This window comes from Myodes glareolus, chromosome 3 (genome assembly GCF_982192425.1).
Source record: "Myodes glareolus chromosome 3, mMyoGla1.1, whole genome shotgun sequence".
NCBI lineage: Eukaryota > Metazoa > Chordata > Mammalia > Rodentia > Cricetidae > Myodes > Myodes glareolus.
In genome coordinates, this window is record NC_142028.1 from 11,354,089 (window position 1) to 11,373,252 (window position 19,164).

General features: G+C 43.3%; 1 protein-coding gene across 1 annotated transcript in view; it reads right to left on the bottom strand.

Annotated features, from left to right (window-relative positions):
* The window catches only part of Pde3a (phosphodiesterase 3A), a 289,440-nt gene extending 272,617 nt beyond the window's left edge, over nucleotides 1-16,823 (bottom strand). Inside the window, exon 1 of the mRNA XM_048432523.3 lies at nucleotides 15,849-16,823. Within this exon, the coding sequence (XP_048288480.1) occupies nucleotides 15,849-16,808 (960 nt within the window). The 5' untranslated portion in view covers nucleotides 16,809-16,823. The remainder of the gene's footprint in view (nucleotides 1-15,848) is intronic.
* Between the last annotated feature and the right edge of the window lie 2,341 nt (nucleotides 16,824-19,164).

The window sequence follows — 19,164 nt, forward strand, 5'->3', positions numbered from 1 at the left end:
ATTTCAAAAGGAAGGAAGGAAGGGCAGAATTTTACCAGAAATCTATGTTAAGCGTGTGATGGTGTTCCAGCATTAAATTTAGCTGTGACCTTTCTAGAAGGCGAAGTTCTCATGACTGTCACTGTGTCAGAGCTCTTACCATTGGCCATTTGCTAATGCTGGTGTCTTGACCATAAACTTGGGGAGGGATGGATGCAGGAGCCAACCATTTCTGAACAACCCTGCCCCTCTCAATGTTCCCCACTCTCTGGCATGTCGTGAGCACTTTTCAGATGTTCTGGAATAAAAACGCAAACAGCAAAGTTTTCTAAGAAATATTCCCACAAGCCAGAGATTCCCAGTTGCAACATCGGAGCCAACCGTGCTAAAGATGACTTTCCCACTAGAAACAAGAAGAATTTATTAGTGAGCCCTGCCACTCTGGTCTTCCTCACAGTTAAATTCCCCAGTGTAAATTAATATCTTGACATTCAGATTGATGAGTTATAGTTTTATGATTAGTGTGCCTTGGCAAGGGATAAGCTCTGCTTTATGGAAAAATTGCTTCTCTGACCTGTGAGGCTGAGATCTGAATTGCAGCCAATGCTAGCGCCATGCCAGCCCCTCACCCCACAGTGTACACTCAGAAAGGAAATGACTGCCAGTCCCTGCTACCTTCATAATCAGCTCGCACTAACTGTCCTCAAGTAAAAAAGCCAAAAAGAGTAAGCTGAGAGACTGCTTAGTGGTTGAGCACTTACTCTGAGGAACCCAGTTCAGCGCCCAGCAACAAAGCTAGATGTACCGCAGATGCCTTCGAATTTAGCATCCAGGGGAGATATGCATCCCTGTGCACATACCACACACATGCACACATGAAGAGCACAACAACTGGATATCCAGTTCCAAATCAACCCAGAAAACATCTAAAAGCAGTACACAGACTGAGCAGTTTGCATTAGCCATATATGTGCATATACATAAACACATAAAACAACCATAAATGTGGAAAGAGGCCATGACTTTAAAAGTGCGAGGAAGAGTTTATGGGGCTATTTGGTGGACAAAAGGGAAGCAGGAAATGGTGTTAATAATGTAATCCCCAAAAAGGATTAGTGTAAATATGAATAAAAATACATCTTTAAACATAATAAATCCAAAAAGCAAACAAACAAAAATAAAAAAACAAAAATGGACAATGTATATAAAATACTTGAATGAGTCTGGGAATTTTAGATTTGGCTTTGAGGTGATTTTGTTTCTTTGGTTTCCGTTTCCCACCTCTTGTTCTACTGCATCTACTTCTGATAGCATTTTAAGGACTATCGCTGAGGTTCCGTCTGTCTGGGGAGGTTTAATGCACTCCAATGTGTCGCTGAAGAAATGGATGACTCTCCAAGTAAAAAGGAATGTGGGATAATTGTGGTTAGGGAGATCATTGTTAAGATATCATATATATGCATGGTTTTATTTCCCTATTCATTTTTTAAAAACACAAATAGCAAATGGAAATGGACAAAGTCCCTTGGTCTTCATGCAGAAATGCAGGGAACAGGCAACAGAACCCTCCCTAGCAAAACTGAAATCCATCCATGTGCATTCATGTTTCAGACAGGAAGAAAACAAAATATAGGAACTCCTAATGCCTGAATCTGACTTATAGATGAAAACCAAAAATGTAAAAATGCATATTTATAGATTCTATAAAAAGTATTAGAAGAAACATACTATGAATGAAATAAGGACTCTGATGCAGAGTTCTTTTGGTGAAAGAAAGCTTTGAAAACCTCGTGCTCATTCACTCCTTCGAACACTTATCATGAAGCTGGCCTGGGTTTCCGCAGGTCCAGTAACTGGGCTAGCAGACCCCATGCTCTCCTCACAGAGATCATGAAGAATACGCTCTACGTAGAACAGTCTCTCTTTTCATACCCTCAGTAAACCACAGTGGAGACAGCAACAAAAATAGCCCAAAATATTTTTGTAAGCCCTGAGACACATCACAGCATGTGTGTGTGTGTGTTTCAACACATATCTGTCTATATTATTTCAAAACCACACCTCAAACACAGACGCAAAGATTCACTCTAATGCTTCACGAACCTCTTACTGGAGGTTCATGCTAGGGTGTCCAATTTTATAAGAAGCATTTGTCCTCTCCTACCTTCTGGGCCAAGAGGCAGAATTATTTTTCCAAATGCTTTTTGTCCCTTATTGAATGCCATATGACCATTCAGAAGCACATCCATAGGGGTTGTTTCCACATCTCCAAATCAAACAACCAGTAGACACTCTTAATAGACATCCCTAAACAAAAGAAAGCATAAAAGTAGCCCTTTCTAAACTCAAAGACTAGCCAGCCAGCACCAGCCTCAGCCAGAAACCTTTAGTTGGGGCTCAATGGAAGGAATACTTGGAGATAAGACACTGGGCCACGTGAAGCCAGAGAAATGCTTTCAGAATCGAGGTGTCTCTGACCTTTCTCCTACTCTCCAAATGATGTCCCAGCTTCTTCCTGTACATATCTGTCCCCTGGTGTTCACGGCCACATACAGGTGCAGGGGAAAATTCTGATGTTGCCTTATTTACCCTGAGATTTTAACCCACAAATTAGTTTTCTCTCTCTCTCTCTCTGAAACCTCCCTATCAGTCATAGTAAGGGAGCCTGGGTAGTGTGACCACATACCTCGATAGACTCTTGTTACAGGAGATAAATGCAGTTGAGAAAAATTAAAGACAGGTAGTCAAGAAATAACTTATGAGCTGATCCCCAACGTGAAATAATGCAAAATTTGTGAGTGTTTGGATTCACAAACTGCTTTTCATTTTGTTTTGTGGGTTTTGTTTTTAAAGACCAAGTCTCCTGTGTCCCAGGCTAGTCCCAAATGCACTCTGTTTCTTAGGCTGGCACCGAACTCCTGATACTCCTGCCTGGGCCTCCCAAGTACTGGAACTACAGGAGCTTGGCACCATATCTAGTTGTCACAAAGTACCCTATGTGCCCACACATATGCACACATTTGTCTGCACATGGGTATGTAAATGTGTTTTCCCATAATAAAAACCTTCTACCAAAGTTCAGATCTACTCAAGTCAGACTAGCCATATAGTGCAAGTAGACGTAAGTTCGCATCTTTCTATCTCTCATCCAAGGCATCTGGGTGGCTCCTTAAAACTCTGCAGTGCTCCAGAACTCACCAGAAAACCCAGACTACTTGATGGTGAGGTCTAGATATATGCACTTTAATGGATTTTTCAAGTGATTATCCATTCATACTAGATTCTGAGAATCATGGCAAACACATCAACTTAAAAAGCACAACATGGTGAGGAATTGTTTAAAGGAAGCCAGACGATCTTCTCACAGATTTTGACATCACCTATACACATCTGTGAATTCTAAGTGTTCGCTATTAGAAACCATAAACCACCCTTTGCTTCCCTTGGCATGATAGTTATATGAGAATAAACCGCAGCAGGAGAAGCATCAAGGAGGAGATAAGATGCAAACATACTGATGCACTCAGAAGGCAGCAAGCACTTTCAAGCAGAGTCAGAGGTAGAATAAGTTACACATAATTGTTGACGTTTTTTATTCAGAGACCAAGGGCCAAACATTGCAGAGCTCTGGGAGTCCTGCTGAGGAGAAGGAGGATTGTAGGAGCCGGGGTGGGGGCAGGTCAGGGACATTGAAGGAAAACCCACAGAAACAACTAAGCTGGCTCACGGGAACTCGCAGAGTCTGAACCAACAAGAAGCAAGTTGCATGGGACCAACCTAGGCCCTCTGCATTCATGAGACAGTGTGGAGCTTGGTCTATCTCTGGGACTCCTGGAAAGAGAGCATGGGCTGTCCCCGGTGTTTTGACTCGCTCTTGGGAACCTAGTCCTCATGCTGGACTGCCTTGTCCAATTCTGAATACAGGGGGAGGTGCTTGATCTTGTTGACATTTTTAATTCATTCTAGTCACATGGGAAGTTTAAGTTCATATAAAATTGCCAGAAGGTACATTTACAAGTCAATGTGACAAACAAGCTCAAGAACTAAAGAATAAGAATCTTTATCTGGGAAAGTTCATATCAAGAAATCTGACCTGCAAGATAGCACAAGAAGTATATTTAAAGAGTTAACCACTTAATTTTGATTGTTTTTTTTTTCTGCCCAAGAAAACCTTAGCATGAGCTGTGTGCGCTCATTTTTATGGGCTTGCATTTCTGACTGACACTTTATGTTTGCGATAACTCACTTATCAGTGTTCACTCATATCTTTCCCCAACATTCCCAACCTAATTCTCACGCTTCAAACCAGGGCCAGCTAATAGCTCGAAGAAGTTTCACTGCTCACACTTAGAAAATCTAACAATAGTTCTCCGGAGGGGTTTGGAAGATGCAACCCAGTTATGATTCAAATAAAAAGGAATGAGGAGACTGTCACAGTGAGCTGCCACCAAATAAATTTATTGGGAGGTGTGTCCTGGCCGTCTAGAAAAATAATTCCAATTACAGGAAATAACAAAACTCTAAGAGTAAGACAGTCACTATTTGAGATAAGACACACACAGCTCACTTACTGTTAGAAGCTTTGCTTCTAAATATTTCATTAAAATATTTAACAAATTAACAGCTGACTTGATTATAATTTGAGGTTGTAAAAAAATTTAGTGTGGCACTAACTTCGTATTTTCCAATAGAAGTCGTATTTAGATTTTGTAAAATGTATTCAGAGGACCCCAGCATTCAAAGCTGTCCTGAACAGAAATCAAACCCACTGAGAGAACTGACAGCAACAGAAAGAGAAATCAATCACCATTGAATGGTCAGAATTTTTTCCTAAATAGTCTACTAAGTTTCTCTGAGGGTCATGGCAGTCTAAATACCATACTCAAAACAAAAATTCTATCCAATGAAAAGACAAGATTTCTACTGAGTATTAAAACTGAACCAGGAAGATGATCTTTATTAAACTGAAATTTTTCTATTTTAGCAAGTAAGATTCTACTAAACACAAGGGTAGCAAAGGTATGATTCCTGGGTAAACTTTTTCCCTCTTTTTCTTCCTTCCTTTCTTCCTCCCTCCCTCCCTCCCTTCCTTCCTTCCTTGCTTTCTGTCTGTCTGTCTGTCATACTTCACAGTTCAGGCTGGCTCTGATCTCGTGATTCACACTGCTCTTGCTGAGCACTGAGTTCGGTCCCCAGCCCTCACGTCAGGAGGCTGATCACTGCTTGGAACGGCAGCTCCAGGGTGTCCAGGGCACCGATACTCATCTGCACACATGCACACATACTACTCAAAAAGCAAACATTTATACAACAGTGATCTTGAATGTAGATTTGGTGATTTTTCAGTTGTCAATGATCTAGAAATAAAGAAATAAGACACATGTTGAACACAGAATTTCCCACGAGTAAGGGTGCAGGAGAATCCAGCCCTACGTGTGACACATCATAGAAGACTTTTTAAAACCATTTTATTTTTACTTTATATGTATGAGTTCTAGCCTGAATGTATGAAAGTGTAGCATGTGCGTGCAGTGCCCGTGAAGGCCAGAAGGGGGCGCTGGAACCCCGGAAACTGGAGTTACAGCTGTGTGAGAGCAGCCCGTGCAGTTGGGAACTGAATCCAGGTCCCCAGCAAGGGCGGTCAGAGTTTTTAACCACTGAGCCATCTTTCCAGATCCTCAGAAGACATTTTAAACAGCAGGAAAAAGAAATGCCAACATCACATCAACTTTGTAAATTCTCAGGCGTGTCCATAGTCGCTTTTTCTTTGCTTTAAACATTTTAGTCTCTACCCAAGAGGGGATAAATATTTTATTTAACAGACATTTCTTTTCCGTCCACACATCCTGCCAGCTAGCACCTACACAAATACAAGGCACTCGGCCAAAATCTTTCAAGGGAAATGTTTATGGGGAAAATGGGGAGGCTGCAAAATTGATTTCTTTTCTAATGAAAACTGTCATGGTCTGAATGTCACTTCTTTCATTTCATGGCTTAGAAAGAAATCCCCTATGAAACATACACCAATACCTACCCTCTCTCCTTCCAAAGCTTAGGGGCACTACTACAGTGACTAGATCCCAAAACACTAGCCCCATAATGGAGCTGAGGAGGTGTAGTGCTTCTCACATGAACCTGCTATGTGGATCCCATGCAATCCTTTGGATCAAAACAAACAAATATGCTAGTTTCTCTATCTGTATTTATACCCTCTGCAAAACTAACAAGGATGCCATTGGCTGCACCTAGAAGTACACAAATTTGCCAGCAGACAAAGTGTCGTCCTCCCACCCCTGCCCCAACAACCTCTCTGTGAAGTCAGAACTCCCACTGGGTTTATCGAAGTGAATTGTGTCTGCCTGGAGAGTGGAAATGCTTGCCACAGCCTTAGCATAAATACTCAGTGCTTTGCAATGACGTCAGAAGAGGGAAAAGTTTTATTAAAACCCTATTAACTCCAAACCACAAGCTTCTTGTCTAAAGTCATTCCAGTGTTCTCGAAGTTACCTGTGGAGGACAGAAAGGCATTCTTTACATTTTTAGATGCCCTTGAGAGAAAAGAATCTATTAAATAAAAAGAATATGAAATAAAATGTAGAGAGAGGAACCGGGAGAGGATGAAGGAGAGAGAGAGAGAGAGAGAGAGAGAGAGAGAGAGAGAGAGAGAGAGAGAGAGAATGATTAGGGAAAATTCTAAAAGACCAATAAATAGAATTAACTAGGGAAAGTGGAAAATAGCTAGCTACCTTTAAATGTAAACTCAAATAGTGAATGTCTGTTACAGTGAACATTTTGGGGGCACTTCTGTCAACTCTAAAGTCAGCATAATTGAAGTGAACCTCATCCACATTACTCCTTCACACCCAATTTTCTTTATCTGTATAACATGTTTATGTTGCTTTGGAGGTTTTATTAATCATTTCCTGGGTGTTATGTGAGAAATCTAGTATCTATTTTTATTTATTTATTTATTTATTTACTTATTTTATGGTTTCTCGAGACAGAGTTTCTCTGTGTAACAGCTCCGGCTGCCCTGGAACTTGCTTGGTAGACCAGAATGGCTTTGGATGCACAGAGATCTGCCTTCCTTTGCCTCCCAAGTGGTGGGACTAAAAGCATGTTACCACCACCGCCCAGCTTTTAATCTGCATTGTAAAGGTAAAATAATATGCCTTGACTCACGTGGCTATCTGTACCCTATTCAGATAAAATCATCATACACAGAATATGTGCACTACTTTACTGGTATATATCTACATCTGCAGATATAGTTATACAAAAGCATATCTTGTATGAAAAGTATTTTTGTAATTAAGTCTCCATACGATGTCAGAGCTCCATCTAGAATTCATGACTCCAAGGAATTTGATGGGAAACAATTTTAGACGTACTGAGACTTCTTCCATGAAACCAGTCTGTAATCCCAGCCTGCTTCTTGGATTAAGAAAGGGATTTAAAGACCTAATCTGAGTTTCTAGAGGCCACATTCTGCACCATGCAACTCTCTAGACTTCCTTATACACAGAACGGAGCCCTGTTCTCGTTCCGCTCCCGGCACTGACATCTACACAAGCAAGGGACCTTCACAGATACCACTAACAGGTCTGCCACTGTAGCTGCTTCTGCCAGAAAGACAGTGTCCCACTCTCTATATATCAGCACTTTTGTTGCCAAAGAACGCACCCTGATCAACCTTAGACACATGATATGGAGGCAGATGCAATCTCTGGCACACAGAAAAATCAGGAAAGACAGGCCCACGGTTAACTGTGACGCTGTCCTGAATCAAGTACACACACTTTTCCCTAAAGACTGCAAAGCTCCCCCCACACACAAAAAAAACTCAAATAACTATATTTGCATTCTCAAATACTGACAAAAACATGAAATGGTTGCCAACCGCTAGAAAGGGATGAAAAGTGCAATCAGAATCATGCCAGAGTCAGAAGCATGGTTTTTAAAGGCTGCCATTGTATCTATGTAAATTTTCATTATATGTGAAGATATAATATCAAAATGCATACATGTCATCCAGCTGAAAATATATAGCTAACACTGACCAATACACTGGCCATCAGTCATAATTAAGGCCCGAATCACGAGCAGAAAGCTAGAACTGAGAATACCTGTAGTGTAAAACACATGTTGGATATTTGGCTCAGTACAAGCAAAATAGGATGTAATGTATCTCCGTTTTCATCCTGACTACGTGCTGGGTCAAATGTAGTATTATTATGCATTTTATCTCTCCTTTTAGTCTTTTTATGTAAATACTCGAAAATGCAAAGCTAAATATGTATTATATTTCTATTAAATATTTAAGGCACTCACCTAGGACACTGGCAGGACTATTTTCATCAAAGCCACTGGGTGACACTGTTCTCCACAAAATTGACACAACCAAGGCAATTTCCTGGCAGGGGAAAATGACACATGTACAGGATGTGTACAGGTCATACCTGCACACGCAAGTATGCCCATGCCTACATGTGTAAATACACACAAGTCTGTCACCCAACCAAGTGTATCTCTTTAAAAGCACCTATCATCTCAAGGGGAAAGCCTTGGGAGCTTTGGACTTTCAACACTGTTCGGGACTCACAGCCTTAACAATTTGAATGATCATGCATAGGTCCCTTAAGGGTAGAGGCAGCTAGGGCAAAATCATCCATGCAGCCATGCAGAAGGACTTTAGTTTGCAGTTTTCCCGAAAGGCCTCTGCCCTTTAAATCATAATGTCCCTCACGTGCTCCCCTAGGATCACAAGTACTTTCATTTTTATGACTCTTGGAGGAGACGGGGCAAACTAATTTCGGGGACAGAAGCAGCTGTTTTCGCTAATGAAAAGGGTTTTACTACTTCTAAGATCATTTTTCCTGGCTTGTGTTTAAAATCACGAACATCTCTCAATCAATTTTTTTTTAAAAAAATGAGAAAACAAATAGCTGTAAGCTGCCGCTGGAGACGTAAAGATTCCACAGTTAGATTCTTCAAAGCCATAAACACCTGTGGGTGAGATGAAGCTGGCAACAGCACACTCTCCAACCAGAGCTGCCTGATTTTGTCACTTCATTGCAATAAGTTTTACCTCTGACATACAGTCCCCTAAACTGAATTGGGGACCCAGACTTGGTTCCTTAGGTAAGACCACAAATGATGTCTGGCTTTGGCACTGTCCACCACAGTTCCTTCCCGAATGTTTCCCAGGCAGCCCTCTCCAGTCACAGTGCTGAGTTTTCTCAGGTGGGCTACCAGAATATATCTTCTTGACCCTTCTTCTTTGCCCCTCCCTCTGAAATCGGCATTATTCTACATCATTGGAAATAATTATTAGCTCCATGAATGATCTAAATAGTACAGCATAGTCAAAGTGCTCTCTTGAATACACAGCATGTCCTATGCCTAAATAATCTAGCATAGCCAATGTGTTCTTTTGAATACACTGCATCTCCTATGTCCAGTAGCATTTTCTCTTTATTTCAAACCCTACTGCCAATGCCCACTAGTTTCCATTCCTAAAGATGGGCTCTACACTTCCAAAGGTAAAGCTGCTTCAAATTTAAAACATGGATGTTTAACATTTGAGCACTAAAAACTTTCCATTTATCTAACATTATGGGTTTTTTTTTTTTACCTAAAAGCAATTTTGCATAGAATTTTAGGAAACGGATGAATGGGCCCTACCTCCAAGTTTAAAACCTGATACTATCTATATTCCTTAACCCATTTCTTTCCTTTTTGCTTTTTGAGAGAGGGTCTCACATAGCTCAAGATATCCTCAACCTTGTATGTAGAGGAAATTCCTGCTGCCACCTCCCAGTGCTGGGCTGACAGGTATGTGACTCCATGTCCCATCTTCCCAATGTATCCGCTAAATGGCCACTCCACATTCCCTGTGATTTTCTCTTATGCAGGGACTTCATCTCCCCAGTGTTGTTCTAAGCCCTGGAAGGCCAGAGGCAGTGTCTTCTCAGTGTGTGTGCAGTTTGGTCACAAGTGTACAAGGTCCGGTGCACAAATGTGTTGATGTGACATTTAATGTGCTGCCTGACCAAGGGCCTAAATAGATGACATTAACTGAGAGAACTATTTCCTTTTAAAATGGTATTATATACAAGACAAAGAGTATGATCAATCCGTGTTTTTGACAATTATCCGCCTGTAAATAACCCACATCTACTTATCTTTTAGTCTTTTACCCATGGTGATCAAATCTGCTGATTTTATGTTGCAAACAGCGCAAACATACATGCTCAGCTCAAAGTTAAAACAGTTCTCAAAGGTAGCTTTATCCCCCTCCCCCCCCCCAAAAAAATCTTCTCTACAAAAAAATCTTCTCTACAAAAAAATAAATACTTCCAGTAAAAATACTTTCAACAATAAAAGTTCATAAAGGCAATTGTTTCTTATCTATAGAAAGGAATACAGAGGTATTGGACCATTGAAAATCATAACCTTAACATGCAAAGGCAAGAATGCAAAACAGAAAATGTAAGAACACAGAGTTTTGGTGACTCTGGGGTTCTTCAGAATTATGTGTGAGAACTTCGTCAGAAAGATGAATGTGGAGTGCGGGCACAAGTTGTGGTTTTAATCTGCAGGCAGAGCTTTTAGAAAATATGATTATTAAATATCACACAGAGAAGAGATATTTTCCTGTGAAGAGGTCCACAGGAAATAAGCGGCAATGTATCCCATGGAGTGTGGGTAGGCATCTGCCCACAAGGCTAAAGAAACATTGCTAGTGACCCAGTGCAAATGTTTCGGCTTGTCAATGTCTCTTCAGACACTATGTGATACAATAGTAGCATTGATCCCATATGCTCACAACCAGGCTCTCTGAAAAGAGCAACTTCCACCCTAATCCCCAGCAAACTCACTCCCTTTAAAGGAATCAAATAAGAGTTTTCAATGAAGTGAACATAAACTCTATCAAGCTGTGGCCAGCACGAACCATATTAATTGAAGGAATTTTAAAATAGGAGGCTTATTGGCTTGATAAACTCCCCCACCTCAATATAACCTATAAAAAGGATTTCAACACGGAAAGGTCAGTGTGGCCAGAGCTTCTGGGATCTGGGTGCCTGCAGACATAAGTCCCAGAGCTAATTCTCCGCAGAGTTACAACAGATTCACACACGCGTCACAACAGATAAAAAGCATATTTCTCATGCCCGTGTCGCTCATCCAGCCAGCCTGTACCCCCTCCCCTCCCCCTCCCCCAGACTTTTCCAGATGTATTTCATACACAGAGTCACTGTTCTGGCTGTTTATTTAATTAACATGACAGCCCGGCACACACTGTTTCTTTCAGCTCTACAGTTAAACTTTTTACACTTTAGACTCAAGACAGAAAGAGTAAAGTGACTGCTTTCACTCCTCCCAACCTCTGGAAATTTATATAGATTTTCTGACTCTTTCTGTTAGTTAAAATGGTCCTTTGGTATGCTTTAAATATCTGTATTCACAAAGAAAAAAAATCACAGGAAAACAAAACATTATTTTCCTACCTTTCCCAGGAGGACCAGAAACCCTTGTTTGCTTTTGCAGAGGTTGACATTAAAGTTAATTCTGTCACCAAGACATAATCAATATTTCCGTTTATACCATTAAAAAGTGAAGAATAATACTGAAATACGATAGAAGCCTCAATTTAAAATCCCATATTTCTTAAACATATCCAATATAAGAAACATATCAAAATACATTTAAAAATGTACACAGCATTCTATATGTTCAGAAAAATGGAGAGTGGTTCTGTGCTGGAACACTCGCCTGACACACATGAGGTCCTGGTTATTTTACATGCTAAAGGTTTACTAAGGCTGCCTGGAGGACCAGCATTATGGCTCAGTGGGAAACGGCACTTGCCACCAAGCCTAAGGAGCAGAGAAAGATTTCAAGAACCCACATGGTGGAAGGGAGGGCTAACTTCTGTGAGTTATCCTCTGACGCTGTAAACACGCTATAGTATGTGAATTCTCTCTCTCTCTCTCTCTCTCTCTCTCTCTCTCTCTCTCTCTCACACACACACACACACACACACACACACACAAATATAACTTTTAAAAAACTGTCTCCAAAATTATTGAGAAGAAATAATTCTGTGCATTTCGTCTGTACTGATAAGACTATCAAGCTTTATTTGATTTTAAGCAATGGCATAAGAAAGCCCACCACATGCCCACCATCCAGAGACCACCAACTGAAACCATTATCCTATCTTTCTTTTTTATTGTTTGCTTGGGGGGGATTTAAAATGTCTTTCTCATCCCAGTGATTAACAGCTTGACCCTTGTCTGCTACCAAACTTAAATTCCACTGCAAAGACATTCACATAGGCTGACAATTCTCAACTGAGTGCTTAGAGAAACAGCCACAGGAGAATGTAACTTTTACTTCAGTAAGAGAAAGCACATATTTGTATATAGACATATTTGTCTACATTTCTGTTTGCCTCTGTGTCTCTTGCAAAGAAACTAGCCATTAGTGTGGCTCAAAGACAATCATTGGGAGAGCTGGATGATTTGTATCTTTTTTTCCTATGAAACCATACGTTTAAAAATATTAAATGATTCACAGGTAACTAAAATAAAATTAGGTTTGCTTTAGAATCCATTAGAAATTAATGGGTATGCTGGATTCAGTAATTACAGAGAAGTGAGTGTCCAATAGTGTTCTATGATGCATATAGAGAACAGGCATGCCTCCAGTATTTTCCTAAAATTGAGAGTTGCAGAACTAACTTCGTGCTGAAAATCGCCCTTATTAATCAAAATTATCCAATAAATGTTAGGTGTTCTGCATATTGGAAGTTGGCAGGGGGTTGTAGCAAGATGGCAAGGTTATTGCTGCTGTCCAATGTGAGAATTCTCTTTCAGAGGAGACATACACCTTAGCTGACCCCAGGCTTCCCAGACCATCAGTCTAAAAAGACACTGACCTAACATCACAGCCTCGGTCTCCGGGATACAGGGCTGGCAAGACTCCACCAGAAAGATGCTGCCCAGGCTGCTCCTTCTCAGAAGACACTTTCTGTTGCCTTCAGACACACCTGGTGCCTCCCTCACTGACCAAAACCAGACCTGCATTTCCCTTCTGTGCTACAAATTATCTGTGCTACAACTCAATTCTATATGGGCTATCTCAACAAGAGACTTCATAACTCTAGACTCAGGGGAAGACGGGAAGGAGGGAAGGAGGAAAGGAGGGAGAGAGGATGTCAGGCAGCCAGACAGGCTTGCTTTATGTGAATTTTAGCATATATTCTCCTGTGCCCCTTTAGGAGATGAGAGGCACTGATAAGAGGGAATTTTCAAGCAGTGGTTACTGTCACCCACACAGAGAAGGGAAGTGCCCCAACTGTCTCACTTTTAAACTCCACAATGAGCAATAGCTAAGTCATTACCGAGGAGGCTTCTGTCTGTGTTGCCTCTCGGTACTATTTAAAACTTACTGGTTGCCTACAAGATCTGCCTTATTCAGAAAAGAACTAAGCAGACAGCACTCGGGGAGTGGTAGATGTTCGTTTTACAACTATTTTCACTCTGGACTTCGTCAAGTATGCAAATGATCATGACACCCTTTGCCCTCTTAATCAGAAGTTTGCTTCCTCGTGATAAAAAAGATAAGCCATTTACTATATGGCTCCTAACCTTTTCACAGAGTTCGGCCAACGTATGAGCTGCCACCTCACCCTATCTCATAAGATACTATCCCATGTCAGCCACACCCATTCCCCACAATTACGTTCAGCAACAGCTTTGATGGGTCATATATGAAAACCAACCTTCAGTGAGCACACCTTCACCCATGCCCTTATAAAACTTCAAGGGTCCAGGTTGCTGCTGCATGCAACCACAGCTCCCTATCACCTTAAGTGAGAGTTTCTTGCTTTGGATCATCCTTCATCAACACTACTTCAACAAAAACAGTTGCCAAAGAAAATGATCAGGGTAGATGATTCGTGTACACTATCCAAGCAACTAATCAATAAAACCTTTGAAAAATCAAGCTCAATAGACCTTTATGAGATCACTACAGTCCTTCATTTACCAATGCGAAACAGAGAAAACCTATACAAATCTACGCTCATCAGCAAAGTTGTTCCGTTCACCTGAAGGCCTTCTGATCTCAAATCCACTCTGAGCTCCCTTAATCGGAAATGTCAGAAATTTAATTCCGAGGGCTAAGTGACATTAATATGGAGTCAAATTACTTCTGACTCAATCCAGATTTTTCCTGTAAATTAGGCTTCAATGTTGGCAAAGATCACATCACATTTCCCTTTAAGTTCAAGAGAAGTGTATTGTCGATGTCTTTTTGATAATCCTGTTTTCAGCCAGAAAGTTCTCTCTTCTGCACCCATCTGTAGTTATACTTTATTCTAATGATCACCAAATATCTAGACAACTAAGCATCACTCGGTGGCCTATGCTCTTCCCTTTGCTCTTTAAACTGAGAAATATTTGTCTCCGCTAAACAAAAAGTTAAATAAGTACATTTGTTTTAAAGCAAGCACAAGCATGTAATGTTGTCATCCAGTCCGCTACATAAAGTCAAAGAGCCACCCATCTGGGTAATCAACTCCATTTCAGAAACAAACCAGCTACTCACACCATATGGCGACTGATGGACTGATGTTTCTGAGGAACACCTAACCAATTATCCCTAGAATTACCCAAAAAGAAAAGGCTTACTATTATCCTAGGAACAGCCTTTTACCCTGAAAGTTACCATAACAGGATCATAGGTAGCCATGAATTTAGATGGAAAAAGTGTAAATTTCCATTTAGAGTGCAGAATCAGGTTTCTCAATCCCCCTACAGCAAGTGTCAGACCTAGTGGAGAGAACTGAGGCAAAAAAAAAAGACCTCAGGTACAACTTGAATAAATGAATAAAATAGTTAACGGTTCTCCTATACCATGCAGGTTGCTATTCTGTGATACCAAACACATTTGCAACCTCCCCCCAAAGAACCCACTCCCCGCAAAGAATGCCTAAACTGGTACACACAACTTCACTCCGAATTCAACTCCCCCATCTCCTCCTTCCTCAAAGATACGTTATCGATATCAATCTTAGAAAGTCTGGATTAATGTTTCCTGCAACCCCTGAGGAAGTCATTTGAATTTCTATCCACTTAGGCTGATAAACGCGCGTGAGAAAGGTTACTCTTCTGAGTGAACAATAAAAGCATAGCTGCCAGTTCTACACCATTCTAAAGTTCACACATAGCCCTCAGGTGTGAAGCCTAAGTTCAGAGGTCAATACACACTGGTGCCTAACAACTACAGTACAGACCCATGCTGGCGGCCATCAGATGCGGCCTCTCCAAAGTCATTGCAAAAGAGAAGCGCCTCACCGTCAAGGATGCCTTGCTTGGCTACTGAAACTCCTCTAACTGACTTTTTATAAATGTTTACCTAGCACTTGATAAGGAATAAATTTTGTTGTTTTACAAAAGACCCAGAAATATAAGAAATACAGGTGCTGAAAGACACTTACTTCCAACAAATTATTAAATATTTAAGCTAATTCCAAAAATTTAGGGAGGGTAGAAATGCTTCACCAAGGGCAGGCACTCCCAAGCCAGGTGTAGGAGATTGAAAACATGCCCCAGCTGTGGAAGCCCGCGCACAGACACTTAGTCACTTAATTTTGTTACTTTTTACTGTTTTCTGTTGCTCTGTTTGCAAACTACCCCACTAGATAGAGAACTGGGGAGAGAGGAAAATAAATAATCTACTTTCTTCCTAAATGTAAAGTTGTACTGTTTGGCAGGCTGACTTCCCCATCGCCTGCACTCCACTCCCTGCACTGTTTCACGTTTTCCCGAAGTACCCCCAAAGGCGCGGCCCCAGCTTACCTGCTCCCTGGGTATGCAGGGCAGGGAGGTCCTCCGGTGCGATTTGCCGCTGCAGCCAGACATCTCGCCGGCCACCACGGAGCTGGACCGCCTCCTCCTCTTCCACCCCGGAATCTCTTCCTTGGTCCTCGCGCTCAGCTGGGACCTAAACCGCTCCCTGGGCGGAGCCGGCCCGGAGCACTGCGGCAGGATCTGCTCGGCGTACCTGGCCAGCAGCAACCCCAACACGGCCGCCAAGTAAGCTAGGTAAGGTCTCCAGGAGACCTTGAACCTCTCCAGGGAAACCAGGGCCACCGTCCGGAGGGCGCTAGTCAAGGCGACCATGAGGACGCCCAGCCTCAGCCTCAGCACCAGCCATGTCGCGCCACCCAGGCAGCTGAGCAGGACCCCCGCGGCGGGCAGTGACAGCAGGCGACCGTCCCCCACGCCCAGCGAGAGCTGCACCAGCGCTTCCCCGGCACAGCAGGCGGCCAACAGCGCGACGGCCAGAGGCAGGCGCACCCCGGCGCGCAGCAGGCACAAGCCCATCCAGAAGAAGGCGCACAGGAGACTGAAGAGCAGCCCGGCCGGCTGCAGCCAAGGGCTGAGCTGCGCGCCGCCCCCGGGAGCACCTCCCCGAGGGCCCGGGAAGACGCCCCCTCGGGCTCCTTCCTCCTCCTCCTCCTCGGCCGCCGCCTCCTGACTCGACTCCAGCTTGCCTCCGACCTCCCCGCCGACCAGCCTCACCAGCAGCGCCAGCAGCACGGACAGGGAGCCCGCGCACAACGCCGAGGAGAGTTGCGGCGAGCGCCGGAGTGGTTGCAACGCCTGGACTCCCCAACAACCTCGGCAGCCCGAGCTCCACGGAGATGGAGGGGAAGCACCGCGACGGCGGGGGTCCCAGCTGGACGCCTGGGCGGGACTCGCCCTTCCGAGGCTCTGCTTGGCCCGGTCTTGGGCGGCCTCGCCCGGCACTGCCATGCTGTGAGCTCTGCAGGCAACCCCCTCCCGTCCCACCCGTGCGCCCGCGCCCTTTTCGATCGCACACTCTGAATCCCTTCTCCCCGATCTCCGCGAAGTTTCAGCGTTGCAGAAAACTCAGGAGTGCGAGCTGAAGACTTCTTCAAGTTGGCTGCTAGCAGGATCAGCTTTGGATCTCCCCCCACCCTCTTCCTTTCTCTCTCAGAAATCCTTCGCTCCACCCTCAGCCCAAGTTTATACCCTGTGGGGTCTCTTTCTACTTCGGAATTTTAACACTTGCCCAACACAAATGTTGCTCAGGGACCGCTGATTCTCTGACCATCCCTGGGATGATCGCGGCCGACCTCCCTTTCCCCGTCTTCCCTTCTCTCCCCGCAGCACAGCAATCTCTCTCTCTCTCTCTCTGTCTCTCTCTGTCTCTCTCTCTGTCTCTCTCTCTCTCTCTCTCTCTCTCTCTCTCTCTCTCTCTCCTTTCCTCTATCCTCTCCCCCACCCCATCTCTCCCCTCCCCCTTTCTATCTCTCCCTCTCCTCCCCCTCTTTCTCCACCTCCCCCTCTCTCTTCCCCTTCCCCTTTCCCCTTTCTATCTCTCCCTCTCCTCCCCCTTTATCTCTCCCCCCTCTCTACTTGGTCGATCTTCCTCCTTACTGACATAGGACACAGACTTCGTTTCACAGAGGTAGGAAGCGGAGCCTCCCAGCCTTTCTGTGTCCAGTTCATGACAAAGAGTAGGGGGCAAAAAGAAAATAGAAAAAAAAATAGAAAAGGAAGCTGAGACGTAGTGTCCAAGTTACTAAGTTCCACCGGAAAGACCCAGCCTGAGAGCGGCTGCGGCAGCAAGGATAGAGGGAGAGCAGGAGCTGGTATGGAGGGGGATGGGGTGGAGGAAAGGGAGGCTGTTAGCTTAGTTTTCTTTAAAAACCACTTTTCTTTCTTTTTGATGCATGGTGGCTGATGTTTTTGCAGGGGAAAAAAGAGCGGAGACGAGTGCTTAAAACTCTCAAAGATCCCACAATTCCTCTCGCTGGCTCTTAAGAGAACGCTGTAGGTGAGCAGGCTTGGGATCCAGGGCTGCAGTTCAGGGAGGGACCACCCCTTTCCTAGAGATGGTCCCTCCCAGTTAAAGTGGGGGGGGGAGTGTGACTGGTCGGTGCTGGGGTCTGTGGCTGGCGGCTGGCCCTGAGGGGTGAAAGCCAACATGCTTGATTCTGTCATAGAAAAATGACACTTCTTCTGTCTGGGTGATTTAACAGGCGAAGATCCTGAGGTGAGGGTATTCCAGGATAGCTGGAACCCATTTCAATGGCTTTTTCATTCACTGGGGCAGCTCCAGTGGAAGGTCTGTTCGCAGCAAAGAAGCCACGCCCATCTTTCAAAGTTACATTTTGATTATTTTGTATGCCAGTGTGCGTCTGTACGTGAGATCACAGGAAGATTTGTGGGAGTCACCTCCTTTCCAGGGTCTGAAGGATCAAACCTTTTTTTCAGACCTTCCAGGGTCTTTAGACTTGGTGACAAACATTACCTGCTGTCACTGAGCCATCCTGAGGGTCCCAGCATGCCTGTCTTGTTCTTCCAAATGAAACAATCTCAGAGTTATGTAGTGCACAAAGTCATTTAAGAAAAAAAAGAGATACAGACAGAAAACATAGAGAAAGAGGTAAAAAAAAATTAGGGAATGGAGAGATGAAGCAGCAATTAAGAGCATCTGCTGCTCTTTCAGAGAACCCAACGAGTTCCCAGCGCCCACATCTGGTGGCTCAGAACCACTGTATTTAACTCTAGTTCCAGGACATTCTATGCCCTCTTCTGGACTCCACAGCCTCCTGCACGCATACCTGCTCATTCACATATAGCTTTATAAAAACTTTCAGTAATTTCAAAAATCCGTCTTGGAGTGGCACATGCAACCCCAAGCTCTTGAGTGCTGAGACAGGGAGAATGCTCTGATGTAGAAGCCAGCCAGGGCTACAGTGCAATCTTGAAAAGAAAAACAAAAGCATATCCCCCAGCTCCAGTGCAGAAGTATCGAAAGTCAGCAGTTGTTGACTGTGTGTGGTAAAATTACACTATTTGCTGATTAAGAAATTAAGAATGATTGCAGAACTAGAAAGCCCAGCTAGTCAAACACACCCACAATGAGCAAAGCCCCTTCCTTATCAATGATTACGTGGTCATAGGCCACAGTATGTGAAAAAAAAAAAAAACATGTTAACTTTTTTTGGCAGTTTATGAAAAAGAATTCTCAGTTTGTTCAGCAGATTCAAAATGATGCTGCTGTGTTCTGGATTAAAAAAAGTCTGCTCTCGCTCAGGTTGCCTAGGTGTCATTTGGCTTTCACAAATAATAATAAACT